The following is a 16,484-nucleotide window of genomic DNA, read 5'->3' as shown; positions in this document are numbered from 1 at the left end:
GGCTCAGCCAAACATTTGCTGGGACTAGACCAGTATGTTTGGGGTTAAGGTCTCAACTGGTGCATATGACAGGGCCAGGGACTTGCCCAGCATTAAACAGAGCGAGGTCAAGTACTAAGCTGTGTGTTCTATGAGGCCAGGGCCAAGGTGGCAGCCTACATAGCTGAGCTGCAGTTGAAGAAACAGTCTACATGGCTGGAAGATTAAATGCGTACCGAAAGACTGAACACAACCATCAGCTGAAGATAATGAGAGCCTTGTTTTTGGTAAATTGTGCTAAGATCATAAAAGATGATTGAATTTCTGAGAGTAATGGTGAGATGGTCAGGCATAAAGACAAAAGAAAAAGTAAATTAAAAAAGAAAAAGCACCAAGTATCATCAAACCCTACGATTCTTTAGTTTGATTTGCATGGAGGGAATCTATTGAAGGATTTTTACTGTGAGAAGTTTGTGTTTGGTTGCCTGTCTGCCATTTGATGTAAGGCATGTACATCATGCTTTCTCTTTGAGTCCAGAGAATCTCTTTAAAGGGTTGATAGGCTATAATGAAAAACACTTCCTTTTCGGACTCGTTTAATTTCAGATCATGGTAAGACAAAGGGTAGCTGTTACTTTTTTTTTATTTTATAAATAAATTTTTATTAATTTTAATGGGGTGACATCAATAAATCAGGGTACATATATTCAAAGAAAACATGTCCAGGTTATCTTGTCATTTAATTATGTTGCATACCTATCACCCAAAGTCAGATTGTCCTCCGTCACCTTCTATCTAGTTTTCTTTCTGTCCCCTCCCCCCGTAACCACCACACTCTTACACTCTTGTCCGTGTCTCTTAGTCTCGTTTTTATGTCCCACTAATGTATGGAATCATGCAGTTCTTGGTTTTTTCTAACTTACTTATTTCACTCCGTATAACGTTATCAAGATCCCACCATTTTGTTGTAAATGATCCGATGTCATCATTTCTTATGGCTGAGTAGTATACCATAGTGTATATGTGCCACATCTTCTTTATCCAGTCTTCTATTTTTTTTTTTTTACAGTGATTAAAGCCTTTAAGCAAATTCTTGGCCAATACAGCAAGAATCCATAAAAGAGTAGTGTCCTTAACATGTTCACCAAGTCCAAGTTGGCACCAACACCATTCCAAATCCCTGTAAATGCAACCCAAACCCAGTTTAGTCCATTAGGAGCTGTCACAAGGAGCAGGAGTCCAGGAAAAGTCCACATCCAGGAAAAGTCCGCATGGCACTGGAATTGTTGTCACAATTCTATACTTTGCAGCTCATGTCCAAGTCCCAATGACCGCTGCTTCTAGCTGGTAATGATTCAGGTAGACTGGAAAAGCTATCTGCAGCATGTGTGGATATGGAGCTTCTGTTCTCCTCTGCCTGGAGAGATGAGACCAGGTTGCTTTTCCCTGGAGCTCTGCGACTGTGGCGTGGTAAAGAGAACCTTGAGATACACTAAGCTGGGTGGCAAAGGTAAATTCATAATAGAAGTTGGCAAAAGGGGGAAAGAGAGCTTTAAATTAGGAGTAGGTCCCAGCCTGAAATATGAGTGGGGCATTGAGGTAGGAGGAATAAAGGAAACACTATATATTAAACAAAGCAGCAGAAAATAGGGACTATCAACACCCACAACAGAGATCTTCGAGGGAAGAATAAAAAACCTGACTATTCAGGCAAGACATAGTTAAGTGGCCTTGTGCAAATGAGATCAATTTACCTGCTTCTTGGAAGAAATACCCTAGGCTCATCCACAGTGTTGTAGATGGGGCCGACGGCCCTGGGCACCTTCAGCCTTCAGTGGCAAACCCCAGCATTCTGGGCAAGGTTAGGTCATAGGTGGCTGGAGCAGGGCTGGAAGAGACTGAACCCTCCCTTAGAGGAGCGAGGGGGAAGCCTAAAAGGGTAGCTGTTTCTTAGCTATAGGTATTCTTACCAGATTACTAGGTGATAAAGCAGATTGGATTTTGTAGTGTCACCTCTATACCTTTGACCTTAGTCCTTTGTCTACCAAATCCCACCCTTCCTCTGTTTTTCCAAGGAGCTTGGATTCAAATTTTGGCTTTGCCACTTTACAACTGAGGCGACTAGTTACTAAGATGAGTTCAGTTTTGTAATGAATGAAGTGGGGATAATGTTAACCTAAAGACATCATTGTGAGAATTAAATAAGAAAACATGTAAATTGCCTAGTGCTAGGCAGAACAGGCAGTCATTTTCTCTTCAGAGTAAATATCATTTCCTTTTCAGCTTGAATGATAGATAATTGATTCTTTGTCTTTAGACATCAAAAGTGCCTTTTCGCCCTGGCTGGTTGGCACAGTGGTAGAGCGTCAGCCTGGCATGTGGAAGTCCTGGGTTCGTTTCTCAGCCAGAACACACAGGAGAAGCACCCTTCTGCTTCTCCACCCTTCTCCCTCTCTTTTCTCTCTATCTTTCTCATCCCCTCCCACAGCCAAGGCTTCATTGGAGCAAAGTTGGCCCGGGCACTGAGGATGGCTCCATGGCCTCCGCCTCAGATGCTAGAATGACTCCAGTTGCAATGGAGCAATGCCCCAGATGGGCAGAGCATCACCTCATGGTGGGCATGCCGGGTGGATCCCAGTTGGGCACATGCGGGAGTCTGTCTCTCTGCCTCCTTGCTTCTCACTTCAGAAAAATACCAAAAAAAAAAGTGCCTTTTCTATTCATTCATTAAGCATTTATTCTTGTGGCCTGCTTTGTGAAATGCTGATGAACCCATTTCTGGGAACTTGTGGGGGTTAGTTCGTCAGGGCTGTGGTAGAGGGCTACATGAGAAGACCTGTTAGACACCACTTGTAATTCTATATAATTAATTTTGACAATCATTTTATTTCAGATACTGTGTTACTAGGTTATTATCCTCTCATCTTTTTTTTTTTGAATGTTTTCTTTATTTTTTTATTTTTTATTTTTTTTTGTATTTTTCTGAAGCTGGAAATGGGGAGAGACAGTCAGACAGACTCCTGCATGCGCCTGACTGGGATCCACCCAGCACGCCCACCAGGGGGCGACGCTCTGCCCACCAGGGGGCGATGCTCTGCCCCTCCGGGGCATCGCTCTGTCGTGACCAGAGCCACTCCAGCACCTGGGGCAGAGGCCAAGGAGCCATCCCCAGTGCCCGGGCCATCTTTGCTCCAATGGAGCCTCGCTGTGGGAGGGGGAGAGAGAGACAGAGAGGAAGGAGAGGGGGAGGGGTGGAGAAGCAGATGGGCGCTTCTCCTATGTGCCCTGGCCGGGAATCGAACCCGGAACTTCTGCACGCCAGGCCGACGCTCTACCACTGAGCCAACCGGCCAGGGCCCTCTCATCTTTTCATTTCAGGTATTTAGAGAAATAAATTAGAATCTGACTGCTAAGCCAATATTTATTCATTCTCTAATTGATGCTTATATTATCTTAGATATATGAATATTTATCTGTTCCTCTTTTTTCTCTTATTTTTATTTTTGGATTTTACTTTTATTTTTTATTTATTTATTTATTTATTTTTGCATTTTTCTGAAGCTGGAAACAGGGAGAGACAGTCAGACAGACTCCCGCATGCGCCCGACCGGGATCCACCCGGCACGCCCACCATGGGGCGAGGCTCTGCCCATCCTGGGCGTCCCCATGTTGTGACCAGAGCCACTCTAGCGCCTGGGGCAGAGGCCACAGAGCCATCCCCAGCGCCCGGGCTATCTTTACTCCAATGGAGCCTTGGCTGCGGGAGGGGAAGAGAGAGACAGAGAGGAAGGCGTGGCGGAGGGGTGGAGAAGCAAATGTGCGCTTCTCCTGTGTGCCCTGGCCGGAAATCGAATCCGGGTCCTCCACACGCTAGGCCGACGCTCTACCGCTGAGCCAACCGGCCAGGGCTGGATTTTACTTTTATTACTTATTATATGCTGAATTTACTCTTGGGACATACAGGGGTTTTTTTCTGGATTTTTTTTTTTGTGACATTGGTTAACATAATTATACAGGGGTCAGGTGTTGGGCCATAGCATTTGTTTCTTCCATTTCTTCTGGGATATCTTCTGTGCAGCCTCCCCTTCTGGTGTAGGGACAATCTCCTCTTTTCTAGTGAGGATCATCTCAGTGTGGCAGGGAGAGCGCTTGTCTGGGTTCATCCGCCCATGAGCTCTGTAAATTCTGCACTGCAGCTTGGGAGTTTTGCTCACCTGGATGTGCTCAGCGACCAGAGAATCTACCTCTAAACTCTTAAGCTTAGCATCACTCTCTGCATTTTTTAATGTGCACAGCAAAAATTCAGCACTCTTTTTGGTCACCATCCCTGAGTCCAGCCTCACTGTCTGGCCTGGGCACACTTACCAACTCCACCATTTTAACAACAGAATGGCACACATTGTTTCTGTAAAGTGACAGCCTTCAGATCCTTGGTGGCTTTGTGAATGTGCATATTCTTGATGGCCTGGACAATTTCACAAGTTTTCCTAGTGAACACGAAGACTTGAACCTCTTGATATGCATGCTTTTGTAGGGTTTTCTGCATCAAGTGAATATTGAACCATTTTCAAAGGTCACTTCAGGCCACTTTTGGGAAAAGCTCTCCTTTTCTTTTCAGGGAGACTTCTACGTTCTTTATGAGGGAAATTGTAAACATTTTTTTTGTGTTGTTTAACTATAGATTCATTTGGTACTTTGTATAACACCTTGTGTTGCCATATTTTTTTTAATAGCAAGATGAAGACAAGCACTCTAAAATATTATAATAAAGAGCAGAGTTATGAACCATATCCCCTAGGATAGGATTGTTTGGAATAAAGGAGATAATGTATATAATGTCCTTAGCTTTGTGCTTGAAGCATGTAAATGCTCAGAGAATGTTGGCTATGAACTATTATTACATGTGTGTTCCTTATCTTCCAGAGGAAAAATTTTTCTAGGAGCTGGGCTAATGTAATATATATTTCACATATTATAGATTAAACATTTTGCTCATTATATAATTTTATTCTCATCATAGGTCCCCCCCCTTTTTTTTTTTAAGTGAGAGGAGTGGAGATAGTGAGACAGATTTCTGCATGTGCCCTGACTGGGATCTACCCAGCAAACCCCATCTGGGGCCAATGCTCGGATCAACTGAGCTATTTTTAGTGCCTGGGGCTGACATGCTCAGATCAACCGAGCAATCCTCAGTGCCCAGGGATGATACTTGAATCAATCAAGCCACTGGCTGTGGGAGGGGAAGAAGGAGAGAAGGGAGAGAGGAAGGGGAAGAGAAACAGATGTCACTTCTCTTGTGTTCCCTGACCAGGAATCAAACCTGGGACATCCATACACTGGGCTGATGCTCAATCCAGTGAGCCAACTAGCTAGGACCTCATCATAGCTTTTAATGTTTCATCTTTTGTCTTGCAGTGATGAAGCTAGAGAATCTGTTTGTAGGTGATTCAGGTCGATACTTGGCTATTCAATTTCATCTGGAATGTGCATATATATTTTTATATTATTATGAATATAAAAAAGCAAAAGATCAGTTCAGTATTGCTAAAGAAATCAGCAAATTACAAATCGATTTGACAGGTAAGACTCTTATCTTTTGTAGATAATTGATTTATTTTTATTATTAAACTAATACATACATTGGCAGTTCGGTTATATTGTTGAGTTGTATTTAATTTTCTATGTCTTATTCTTTCCTTTACAAAAATAGATTTTAAAGATTTCATTTAAAAATTTATAGTTTTACAACAAATTTGAAGATGCCCATTTATTTTCTAATTAGACACGTTAGTGGTGTAGCTACCAGGTCATACACAAAGGAACTTTTGACCATTTGGTTGTAGATGTGGGTCTCCTGCTGGGAGTGGGTGGGCACTGCCACAAGTCTTGGGTGCCCACTGGTTCACTGGCGCTCCTGCCGTGGGGTGAGCGCCGGCGGAAGTCACGGTAGTGCTTGGTGAGCAGTGTATAGAGCAGGGGTCCCCAAACTATGGCCCGCGGGTTGCATGCGGCCCCCTGAGGCCATTTATCTGGCCCCCGCCGCACTTCCAGAAGGGGCATCTCTTTCATTGGTGGTCAGTGAGAGGAGCATAGTTCCCATTGAAATACTGGTCAGTTTGTTGATTTAAATTTACCTGTTCTTTATTTTTTGAACATTGTATTTGTTCCCATTTTGTTTTTTTACTTTAAAATAAGATATGTGCAGTGTGCATAGGGATTTGTTCATAGTTTTTTTATAGTCCGGCCCTCCAACGGTCTGAGGGACAGTGTACTGGCCCCCTGTGTAAAAGGTTTGGGGACCCCAGGTTTCTTCAGTGCCTTACAACACTTATCTGGCATTTGGTAGGTACTCAATAAACATTTGTTGAGTCAACAAATTACAGAATTTCTCCTAAAACCTCTGTGTTTCTTCTGAATACCAAATGAGAAACATTGGTTTCTTTTTATGTATTGCTCTGTCCCTCATGTCTCACAGTATCCTTGGCATTCAGTGTTGAACACAATGATGGAAGTCAGCCATCATCAGCTGAACACACTATTTGTACCTCTTGAACATGGTCTCAGCATATCAAACTGAGTCTGTATTGAGATGATTGAACCTACTACATCCACCCGAGGCTGGGTCTAGATGATCTCTGAGGCCCATTCTTAGCCCCAAACTCCATACTTCTTACTGAGCTCTGTAATTCACCCCCAAACATGGAGGGGGAAATGCCTGTGCATCTTATGGAGCGAAAAATATGGTATTTCACTAAATATTTTAACACACCATTTGGTTCAGATTTTTTTTTTCTTATTTTCCTCCTAAAACTTTAGGTGTGTCTTATGGTCAGGTACGTCTTATGGAGCAAAAAATATGGTACATCTTTGAGATATGAGTTAAATATGACTTTGTGGCCTGGTCTGGGATCTTAGCCAACTTTTATTATTGTTTGTATATGGAAAACTATTAAATATCCAGTTTACAACTTTTGGAATAATGGCCTTGTGTTAGTTGGAGTCTTGTTTGTGTTTGAAAAAATAGTTTATATATATAATATAATATATATTATATTATATATATATAGTGAGGTTACTTTTAGAGATTATATTTTTGAATATTTTGGACTTAGGAGACTTTTTTGGACTACTTAAAAACACTAATAACAAAGTACCGTGTCTGGTCAGCTTTACTACAGTTGGTGTATTACTACCTAGTTTTCATAATTGTTTTCAAGGTAAGAGTGAAGAACTTAAAATAAGATGTGGTACTCTCAAATGCAAAATGAGAACCAGATTTTTTTCCATTTAGCTGTAGCCATACTATAAAAAAAACTAGGATGTGCTAGACCACCTCAGTAGCTGTTTTTAGTGTAACATATTTAAACGGTTGCTGTGTAACTTAGAGCCAGACTCACAGAAGGATAAAATCCAGACTTATTAGATTGGTCTATGTAATCAATGGTCTCTGTAATCTGACTCTTACCAGAAAATGGATGTTAGAATTTCTGCTTCTCTTAAAGCTATTTTGAAGCAAGTTATTTCAGTTATAAAATAAAAATATTTAGTGTTACATGGAGCCAGATAGTATGATAGACAGACTGGAATTCAGAACCTGGAAACCCTGGCTTGGGCTCTGGCTCTGATGCTGAGAAGCCCTGTAATCTTGAGCAAGGGCCTATTCCTCAGACCCTCCACTGTTCATCGTTACATGGAGACGATAATATTCTTCTACCTACAGCACTTAGCGAGTTACCCTTTTGAGGAAACAGGTAGTGTGATGCCAAAGTAAGTATATGGAATCTGTTGGCAGAAACCCTGGGTTTGAGTTTTGGCCCTGTAACTTATGGGCTTTACAACTTTATAAGTCATTTAAAATCATCACTGGGACTCATGTTTCTCTTATGTGGAATGGAGAAACTTTTTTTTTTTTTTTTTTTTTTTTTACAGAGACAGAGAGAGAGTCAGAGAGAGGGATAGACAGGGACAGAGAGATGAGAAGCATCGCTCATTAGTTTTTCATTGCGCATTGCAACACCTTAATTGTTCATTGATTGCTTTCTCATACGTGCCTTGACCGTGGGCCTTCAGCAGACTGAGTAACCCCTTGCTGGAGCCAGCGACCTTGGGCTCAAGCTGGTGAGCTTTTTTGCTCAAACCAGATGAGCCCACGCTCAAGCTGGCGACCTCGGGGTCTCGAACCTGGGTCTTCCGCATCCCAGTCCGACGCTCTATCCGCTGCGCCACCGCCCGGTCAGGCTAGAGAAACATTTTATAAATGCTAAAGCACTCTGTAAGTATTGCTCTTTATGATTGTACAGTAGTTCTGATTGACAAATCAATAAATATGATTTTATTTTTTTTTCAGGTGCTTTGGGCAAAAGAACACGGTTCCAGGAAAATTATGTGGCACAACTTATTCTAGATGTGAGAAGGGAAGAGGATGTGTTTTCAGATTGTGAATTGAGTCCGGCCCCGACTCCACAGGAACATTTAACCAGGGTGAGTAGGATGCTGAGCTGTTTAAATCAGCAGCAAGTCTAACAGTTTCAATAGGTGAGTTTCATAGAAACACTGAATGGAGTGGGAAGAGACATTTTGTCGTTTCTCTAGCTTTTACAGAGAGGCTGGGGGCTAAAAATCCCCCATGTTTTACCTATAAGTGGAGACAAAATGGTATTCTGTTCTTTAGTAAGTATCACTTAATAATGTAGTTAGTTGGGTGCTCCCCCTACTTTTGAAGAAATCCAAAAAAAACAGGCTGAGTAGAGACTAATTTTTCTAGCTGCTACTATATTTCTTGCCTTACTTTTGCTTTTTGTGGATATTTTTGAACACTAAGACTTAATTTTTTCTTGGGTTCTACATATATAAACAGAGGATCAGGATTTCATTTTAATTTTTTTTTTTTTACCAGTTTTCCAATTTGTCTTGTTACTCTGCTAATGGGCTGGTTCCTGCCTTGCCATGTTTTTCTTGATGTGGCTAATGCTCTCTCTTCTTGTAACTTGGATTTATAGCTCTTGGTCAGTTTACTTACTTATAGGCCTTTCCAGCTGCTTCCATGGAGACCACTAGCATTTACATTTTCTTATCTCAGATACCCCAAACCAGCATTTGATTGTTCTCTGGTTGATGTTACTGCTCTTGAAGCCTGTGTCTAGTTGCTCTTCATTCTGGAGCCTGAAAACACATTTACCTTGAGTACATTAAACATTAAAATTCTATTTTGTGTTGAAAATAATGCCAAGGGTAGGGTTGGGGATGGTAGAAGTCAGGCCCAAGGAGGGCCTTTGATGAGGTATTGCTTACCTCCTGGGCTTGCTCCAAGTACTTGTTTGCTTTGTGATAACTTCAGGGAGCAACAACAATTGAGTCTAAGAGGAAAAGGAAAGAAAGAAGGAAGGGGAAGATGTGGAAACTTAGGGGCAAGACTACACAGGGTGCCACCAACACTTCCTGAAGTTGGTAGGGCTATAGTTGAGTGAGTGTTTCTATTGCTGTGTTGATGCCGGTCAGGAAACCGGACTGATGACTGCCTCCATCCTCCATTTCCTTTTTGTATATATTGGACCCAAGTGACCCAAGTCCCTCTCTGTGTCTTCAATGAACTGTCATGAGCCTGATTTTTAGGCCATAGCACAGCATCCATGAAAAGAGATTTAATTCTGCAATACAAGCATTTAATTCAGTAATCCATTAATTTTTATTATTTTTTTAATGTGGCATTCTATTGAAAATTATTTCCTGTGATGATAGACATGATATAATGATTAAAAATGATATACTACTAATCTGGGAAGGCGCAGTGGATAGTGTCGACCTGCAATGCTGAAGTTGCCAGTTCCAAGCCCTGGGCTTGCCCAGTCAAGGCACACACGACAAGCAAGCAATGAGCAACTAAAGTTAAGCAACTATGAGTTGATACTTCTTGCAGCACCCCCTTGTCTCTCTGTAAAATCAATAAATTAAATCTTAAAGGCCCTGGCCGGTTGGCTCAGTGGTAGAGCGTCGGCCTGGTGTGCGGGGGACCCGGGTTTGATTCCCGGCCAGGGCACATAGGAGAAGCGCCCATTTGCTTCTTCACCCCCCCCCCCTCCTTCCTCTCTGTCTCTCTCTTCCCCTCCCGCAGCCAAGGCTCCATTGGAGCAAAGATGGCCCGGGTGCTGGGGATGGCTCTTTGGCCTCTGCCCCAGGCGCTAGAGTGGCTCTGGTTGCGGCAGAGCGACTCCCCAGAGGGGCAGAGCGTCGCCCCCTGGTGGGCAGAGCTTCGCCCCTGGTGGGCGTGCTGGGTGGATCCTGGTCGGGCGTATGCGGGAGTCTGTCTGACTGTCTCTCCCCGTTTCCAGCTTCAGAAAAATACAAAAAAAAAAAAAAAAAATCTTAAAAAGTATTTAAAGAAATAAATAAAAGGATGTACAGTTTAATACAAAATTTATTTAATTTTTCATATTTGAAATGAAATCCACTCAGATAATCTTATAATTTTCATTAATTGCTGCTTAAAGGTGGGATTACAAAGTATGTGATGTAGGTAGGCATGGATTATATAGAAATAGTTGATATTTGTGGATTGAAGATAGAATTGCTTGTTTAATTGGTTATGTATCATATTTCTTTATGTTAATGACACTACTATGAGATTATAAAATACTCCATTTGTTTAATAACCATGCATCAGGAAAGAAAGGAACACTATTATATCAATTATAGTGATTATAAATATATCTTGATTAGAAATGTTATAATGTGAAAATATATATCTTTGAATTGAGGAAAAAGAGGAATTTTATTGCCAGTGAGGAGTGTAGTATTTCCCTTTGGGCCTTCTGGATTTTTAATCTATTATCATGGGGAATTACATAAACTAAAGCTGTTGGATTTCAGGGTTTAATAACCCAACAATTACAAGCAACCCCAATATGCAAATCAAAAGCACAGCTTGTTCTTTATTGTTTAATTGTTGACAGGAGTGAAGAGAAAGAATAAATTAAAATTTTTTGCTTGGCCAGGAGGTACAGTGGATAGAGCATCGGCCTGGGATGCTGAGGACCCAGGTTTGAAGCCTTCAGTTCACTGGCTTGAATGTGGGCACATCCAGCTTGAGCATGGGTTCACCAGCTTGACCATGGGGTTGCTGGCTTGAGCGTGGGATCATAGACATGACCCCATGGTTGCTGGCTTGAGCCTAAAGGGCACTGGCTTGAAACCCAAGGTCACTGGCTTGGTTGGAGGCCCCCCAACCCCCGTCAAGGCACATATGAGAAGCAATCAATGAAGAACTAAGGTGCTGCAACTATGAGTGGATGCTTCTCATCTCTCTTTCTTCCTGTGTGTCCCGTCTATCGCCCCTTAAAACAAAAAGCAAACAAACAAACAAACAAAAATTTTGTATTCACAGGAAACAGGAACACATTTATGATCAGCACCACTGATAAGACTATGCTGTGCCCATCATACTGGAGATAAATGATGTGCTAATTTTTTTCTTTTCTCTTTTTACATTAAGCACAATACAACAGTTTATTTAGATGCATAAAATGTAGCAAAGGGAAATAAAGATGACAAAATTATACACACTACAACAGCATGTCATATATTTGATGGTAAAATGAAAATATGGCCCTGGCCGGTTGGCTCAGCGGTAGAGTGTCGGCCTGGCGTGCGGGGGACCCGGGTTCGATTCCCGGCCAGGGCACATATGAGAAGCGCCCATTTGCTTCTCCACCCCCCCCCTTCCTCTCTATCTCTCTCTTCCCCTCCCGCAGCCAAGGCTCCATTGGAGCAAAGATGGCCTGGGCGCTGGGGATGGCTCCTTGGCCTCTGCCCCAGGCGCTAGAGTGGCTCTGGCCGCAGCAGAGCGACGCCCCGGAGGGGCAGAGCATTGCCCCCTGGTGGGCAGAGCGTCGCCCCTGGTGGGTGTGCCGGGTGGATCCCCGGTTGGGCGCATGCGGGAGTCTGTCTGACTGTCTCTCCCCGTTTCCTGCTTCAGAAAAATACAAAAAAAAAGAAAATATTAGGGTGGTGTTGAAAGGTAGAACTAAATATCCAGAATTCAACACTCATTGGTTTGCTGCTTCATATAACATTTTCATACAGATCTAAAAGATGTCAAAAGTAGTAGCTACAAAGTTAATTTTTTGCATGTGATTCTAGCATAAAATATTTTATTATTTTTTAATTTTTAATTTTTTTAGCAAGAGAGAGAGAGAGACAGGAAGGGAGACAGATAAAAAGCATCCACTCATGGTTGTGGCACCTTAGTTGTTCATTGATTGCTTCTCATATGTGCCTTGACTGGGGGGCTCCAGCCAAGCCAGTGACCCCTTTTTCAAGCCAGCGACCTTGGGCTTAACTAGCAACCTTGAGCTTCAAGCCAGTGACCATGGGATCATGTCTATGATCCTGCACTCGGGCCGGTGACTTCGGGCTTTCGAACTTGGGTTCTCAGCATCTCAGGTCGATGCTCTATTTACTGCACCACATTGATAAGGCTAGCATAAAAGGTTTTAGAAAACAGATCTGAAATACCAGTTTTTGGTTTTTGTCAGCTGTAATGTTGAGGATATTTAGAACAAGAGAAAACGGTAATATAAGAGAGACCAGATATATATGTCTTATGTGGCTGGCCACTGTTGCAAGATTGTACAATGATGTGCAAAAACTAAGTCCAAAAGTCCATAGGAACATAGAGAATCTTGAATAGAGATCAAAACTGTTTTGATCACCTGTTTGTACCTGGCAAATAAAGAATGCCTGTTGCTAACACTGACATGTCTGTGTCTCAGGTCTTCTGTGGGGGAGGAGGAGAGGTCCTGGGCTGGGAGAAGCACACTAGGGCCCCCGTCACATGCTTATTGTGTAGCCTGGACGAGAACCTGGGAAAGTTTTTAGATTCTTAGTTTCCTCACTTGTTTTTCCCACATTACACTTTGTTAAAGGATCAGATTATATCTGGAAAGGCAATATACAAATGTGTTATTCACCATTGGGAATTTATAAGCAGGTCAATACAACCTGATCAGGAATGTAAAAGGGTGAGTTTGTGGATATTCTAGAGCTGACCTGACCAATTGGTAGCAATCACCCACACGTGATTGTTAATCACTTGAAATCTGGTTGATCTAACTGCGATGTGGTGAAGTAGAATTCACACCAGATGTCATAGGCTGTGTACAAAAAAGAACGTATAGTATCTAATTAATAATTTCTATTAATGTGTGTTACAAGGATAATATTTTTGAGGTATTAGGTTAAATTATTTTTTATTTTTTAAAACTTTTAAGTGTGGCAAAAGTTAAAATTACATACGTAGCTCTGTTTTAAAATTATGAAAGGCCTGTGTTAACTGTGGGTGGCCACCAGGGTGTGCTATGCTCCTGCCAGCCCTGCCTTTTGAAGGGTTGCAGGGTCAGAGAGGAAGAGGCATTTTTCCTTAGAGACTGAGAAGCAACTCAAAATTCTGTGTTCCTCTCAACAGCAGTTGTTTAGAAGGTTGCTGTAATGTTTCTTTTGGGCTGTGATGTGGGCAGATGACTGTGTACCAGTTAAGAGATTACCAGTTCACAGGTTGCCTTCTAATCATAGAGAGTTTTCAGCCTTTTGAAGTCAGGGGTCGGGTGGCGCTATAGGAAGGGGGCTCTGCCCAGATCTACAGTATTTAATTTCTAAAGTCTTCCTAGCTTTAGCTACATTTATGGAATTAGAAAACATTTTAAATCAAATTTATTGAGGAAATATTTACATAAAATAAAATGCACTTATTTTAAATGTACAGGTTTGATGAGTCTAATAAACAGATCCAGGTAACCACCGCTGTAATAAAAGGCGGAACCATTTCCGTCCTGTCAGAAGTTCACACATACTCCTACACTCACTTTCCTTCCCGCTGGTCTGCTTTCTGTCACAGACTAGAGCTGTTTCTTCTAGAATTTCAGATAAATAGAATCACGTATGACTCTTTGGTGTCTGGTTTCTTTCACTTAGCATAATGTTTGCAATTCATTTTATTTTGATAGCAATAGTTAGCTCCTGCTTATTGCTAAGTTAATACCACAATGTGTTTATCCATTCCCCTGTTGGTGGACAACTGAGCTGTTCCTAGTTTTTTGGATATTATGAATAAAGTTGCTTGGAAGATCTGTGTGTAAGTCTTTGTGTGAACATATGTTTTTAATTCTCAGGGGTAAATAGCTAGGAATGGAGTGACTGGGGTATGTGGTAAGTATATTTTTAACTTGGTAAGAAACTGCCAAACTATTTTTCAAAGTGGTTGTACTATTTTACATTCCCACCATCAAAGTATGAGGGTACCAATTGCTCTACATCCTTGCCAACGCTTGGTGTTGACATTCTTTTTATTTTTGCCATTCTACTGAGTGTGTGTATCTCATTCTGATTTTACTATTTTTTGATAATTCATTAAAAAACAATTTTATTGAAATATTACTTACATACAGAAAAATGGACCCATTTTAATTGTACTGTGTGGTGAGATTTGACAAATATATATGCCCAATCATTACAGTCAAGATGTGTTCCACTACCCTGAAAGTTCTGTCATGCCCTTTTTAGTTAATCCACTACCCCTCTGGCCCTAAATCATTGATCTGGTTTCTCTCTCTCTCTCTCTCTCTCTCTCTCTCTTTTTTAGCAAGAGAGAGACAGGAAGGTAGAGAGATGAGATGCATCAACTCGTAGTTGCATCATTTTAGTTTTTCATTGATTGCATCTCATACGTTTCCTGAGCCAGTGACCCCTTGCTCAAGCCAGTGACCTTGGGATTATGTTGATGATCTCACACTCAACCCATCGACTTCAAGCTCAAGCTGGTGAGCCCATGCTCAAGCCAAATGAGTTCGCACTCAAGCCAGGACTGAATCAGGGACCTCAGAATCCCAGATCACCACTCTATCCACTGCGCCACCCCTGGTCAGGCTTATTGATCTAACTTCTGTGACTATAGATAGTTTGGTTTTTCTAGAATTTCATAGGAGTGAAATGCTACAGTAAATATTCTTTTGTATCTGATCTCTTGCTTAGCATGATGTTTTTTTGTTTGTTTGTTTACTTTTGTATTTTTCTGAAGTTGGAAACAGGGAGGCAGTCAGACAGACTTCCACATGCGCCTGACTGGGATCCACCGGCATGCCCACCGGGGGCGATGCTCTGCCCATCTGGGGCATTGCTCTGTTGCAACCAGAGCCATTCTAGCGCCTGAGGCAGAGGCCACAGAGCCATCCTCAGTGCCAGGGCAACTTTGCTCCAATAGAGCCTTGGCTGTGGGAGGGGAAGAGAGAGACAGAGAGGAAGGAGAGGGGGAGGGGTGGAGAAGCAGATGGGCGTTTCTCCTGTGTGCCCTGGCTGGGAATCGAACCCAGGACTCCTGCACGCCAGGCTGACACTCTACCACTGAGCCAACCAGCCAGGGCCAGCATGATGTTTTTGAAATTTATCTATGTGGTTGCTTGTGTCATTACTTTCTTTTGTTGATTAGAATATATACTTGATATATATATGTACATATATATAGACATATGCACACACACACACATATAATTTTAAAAATTTACCTGTTGACAGACATTTGGGTTGTTTCCAGTTTGGAGCTTATACAGATAAAACTGCTATGAACATTTAAATACATGTGTTTGTGGGGACATAGGTTTTTATTTCTCATGAGGAACTACTTAGGATTGGAATGGATAACTCATCTGGTAAATACATGTTTATTATAAGAAATTGGCAAATCATTTTGTGTGGTGGCACCATTTTAAGAAAGTTCCAAGTCCTTGTTGATATTTAGAATTATCAGTCTTTTAAATTTTATACATTCTAATGTGTGTGTACTAGTAGTTCATTCTGATTTTAATTAGCATTTCCCTATTGATTGCTGTTGTCTAGGATATTTTTTGTGCTTATTGGTTATTTGTATATCTTTTTTGAAGTATCTGTACAAATCTTTTGTTCATTTTTATATTGGGTTATAATATTCTTATTACTGAGTTATATGAGTTGTCTATATACTATACATAAGCACCTTTTCAGATAATTCTTTTGTGAATATATTCTCATAGTCTTTAGGTTGGCTTTTCATTTTCTTAACAATGTATTCAAAGAGCAAAAGTTTTTAATTTAATGGAGTCTAACTTACTATGTTTTCCTCTTACAGTTCAGCTTCTTTTTGTGTGTGCATACTCCAGTATTGAGAAGCTTTTCTCCTAGGATTTCTTTTAGAAGCTTTTTACTGTTAGCTTCTACTTTAAGGTCTGTGGTCAATTTTGATTTAATTTTTGTATAGTGTATGAGATAGGAGGGAGGTCTTTTTTTTTTTTTTTTTTTTTTTTGTATTTTTCTGAAGTGAGAAGCGGGGAGGCAGGCAGCTGTATGTGCCCACCTGGGATTCATCCAGTATGCCCACCAGGGAGTGATGCTCTGCCTTTCTGGGGTGTTGCTCCGCTGTGACCGGAGCCTCTAGCCAGCACCTGAGGCAGAGGCCATGGAGCCATCCTCAGTGCCTGGGCCAA

At 41.6% G+C, this 16,484-nt stretch overlaps 1 protein-coding gene across 2 annotated transcripts in view; it reads left to right on the top strand.

Moving 5' to 3' along the window:
- The window catches only part of TTC27 (tetratricopeptide repeat domain 27), a 156,690-nt gene that overhangs the window by 25,302 nt on the left and 114,904 nt on the right, over positions 1-16,484 (top strand). For both annotated transcript variants that reach the window (XM_066378547.1, XM_066378546.1), the window contains exons 6-7: positions 5,395-5,559; positions 8,327-8,460. In XM_066378547.1, coding sequence (XP_066234644.1) covers positions 5,395-5,559; positions 8,327-8,460 — 299 coding nt within the window. The remainder of the gene's footprint in view (positions 1-5,394; positions 5,560-8,326; positions 8,461-16,484) is intronic.

The sequence above is a fragment of the Saccopteryx leptura genome, chromosome 3 (genome assembly GCF_036850995.1).
Source record: "Saccopteryx leptura isolate mSacLep1 chromosome 3, mSacLep1_pri_phased_curated, whole genome shotgun sequence".
Classification (NCBI taxonomy): Eukaryota; Metazoa; Chordata; class Mammalia; order Chiroptera; family Emballonuridae; genus Saccopteryx; species Saccopteryx leptura.
The sequence above is the reverse complement of the archived record's forward strand: the minus strand, read 5'-3'. Positions and strand labels throughout refer to the sequence as shown.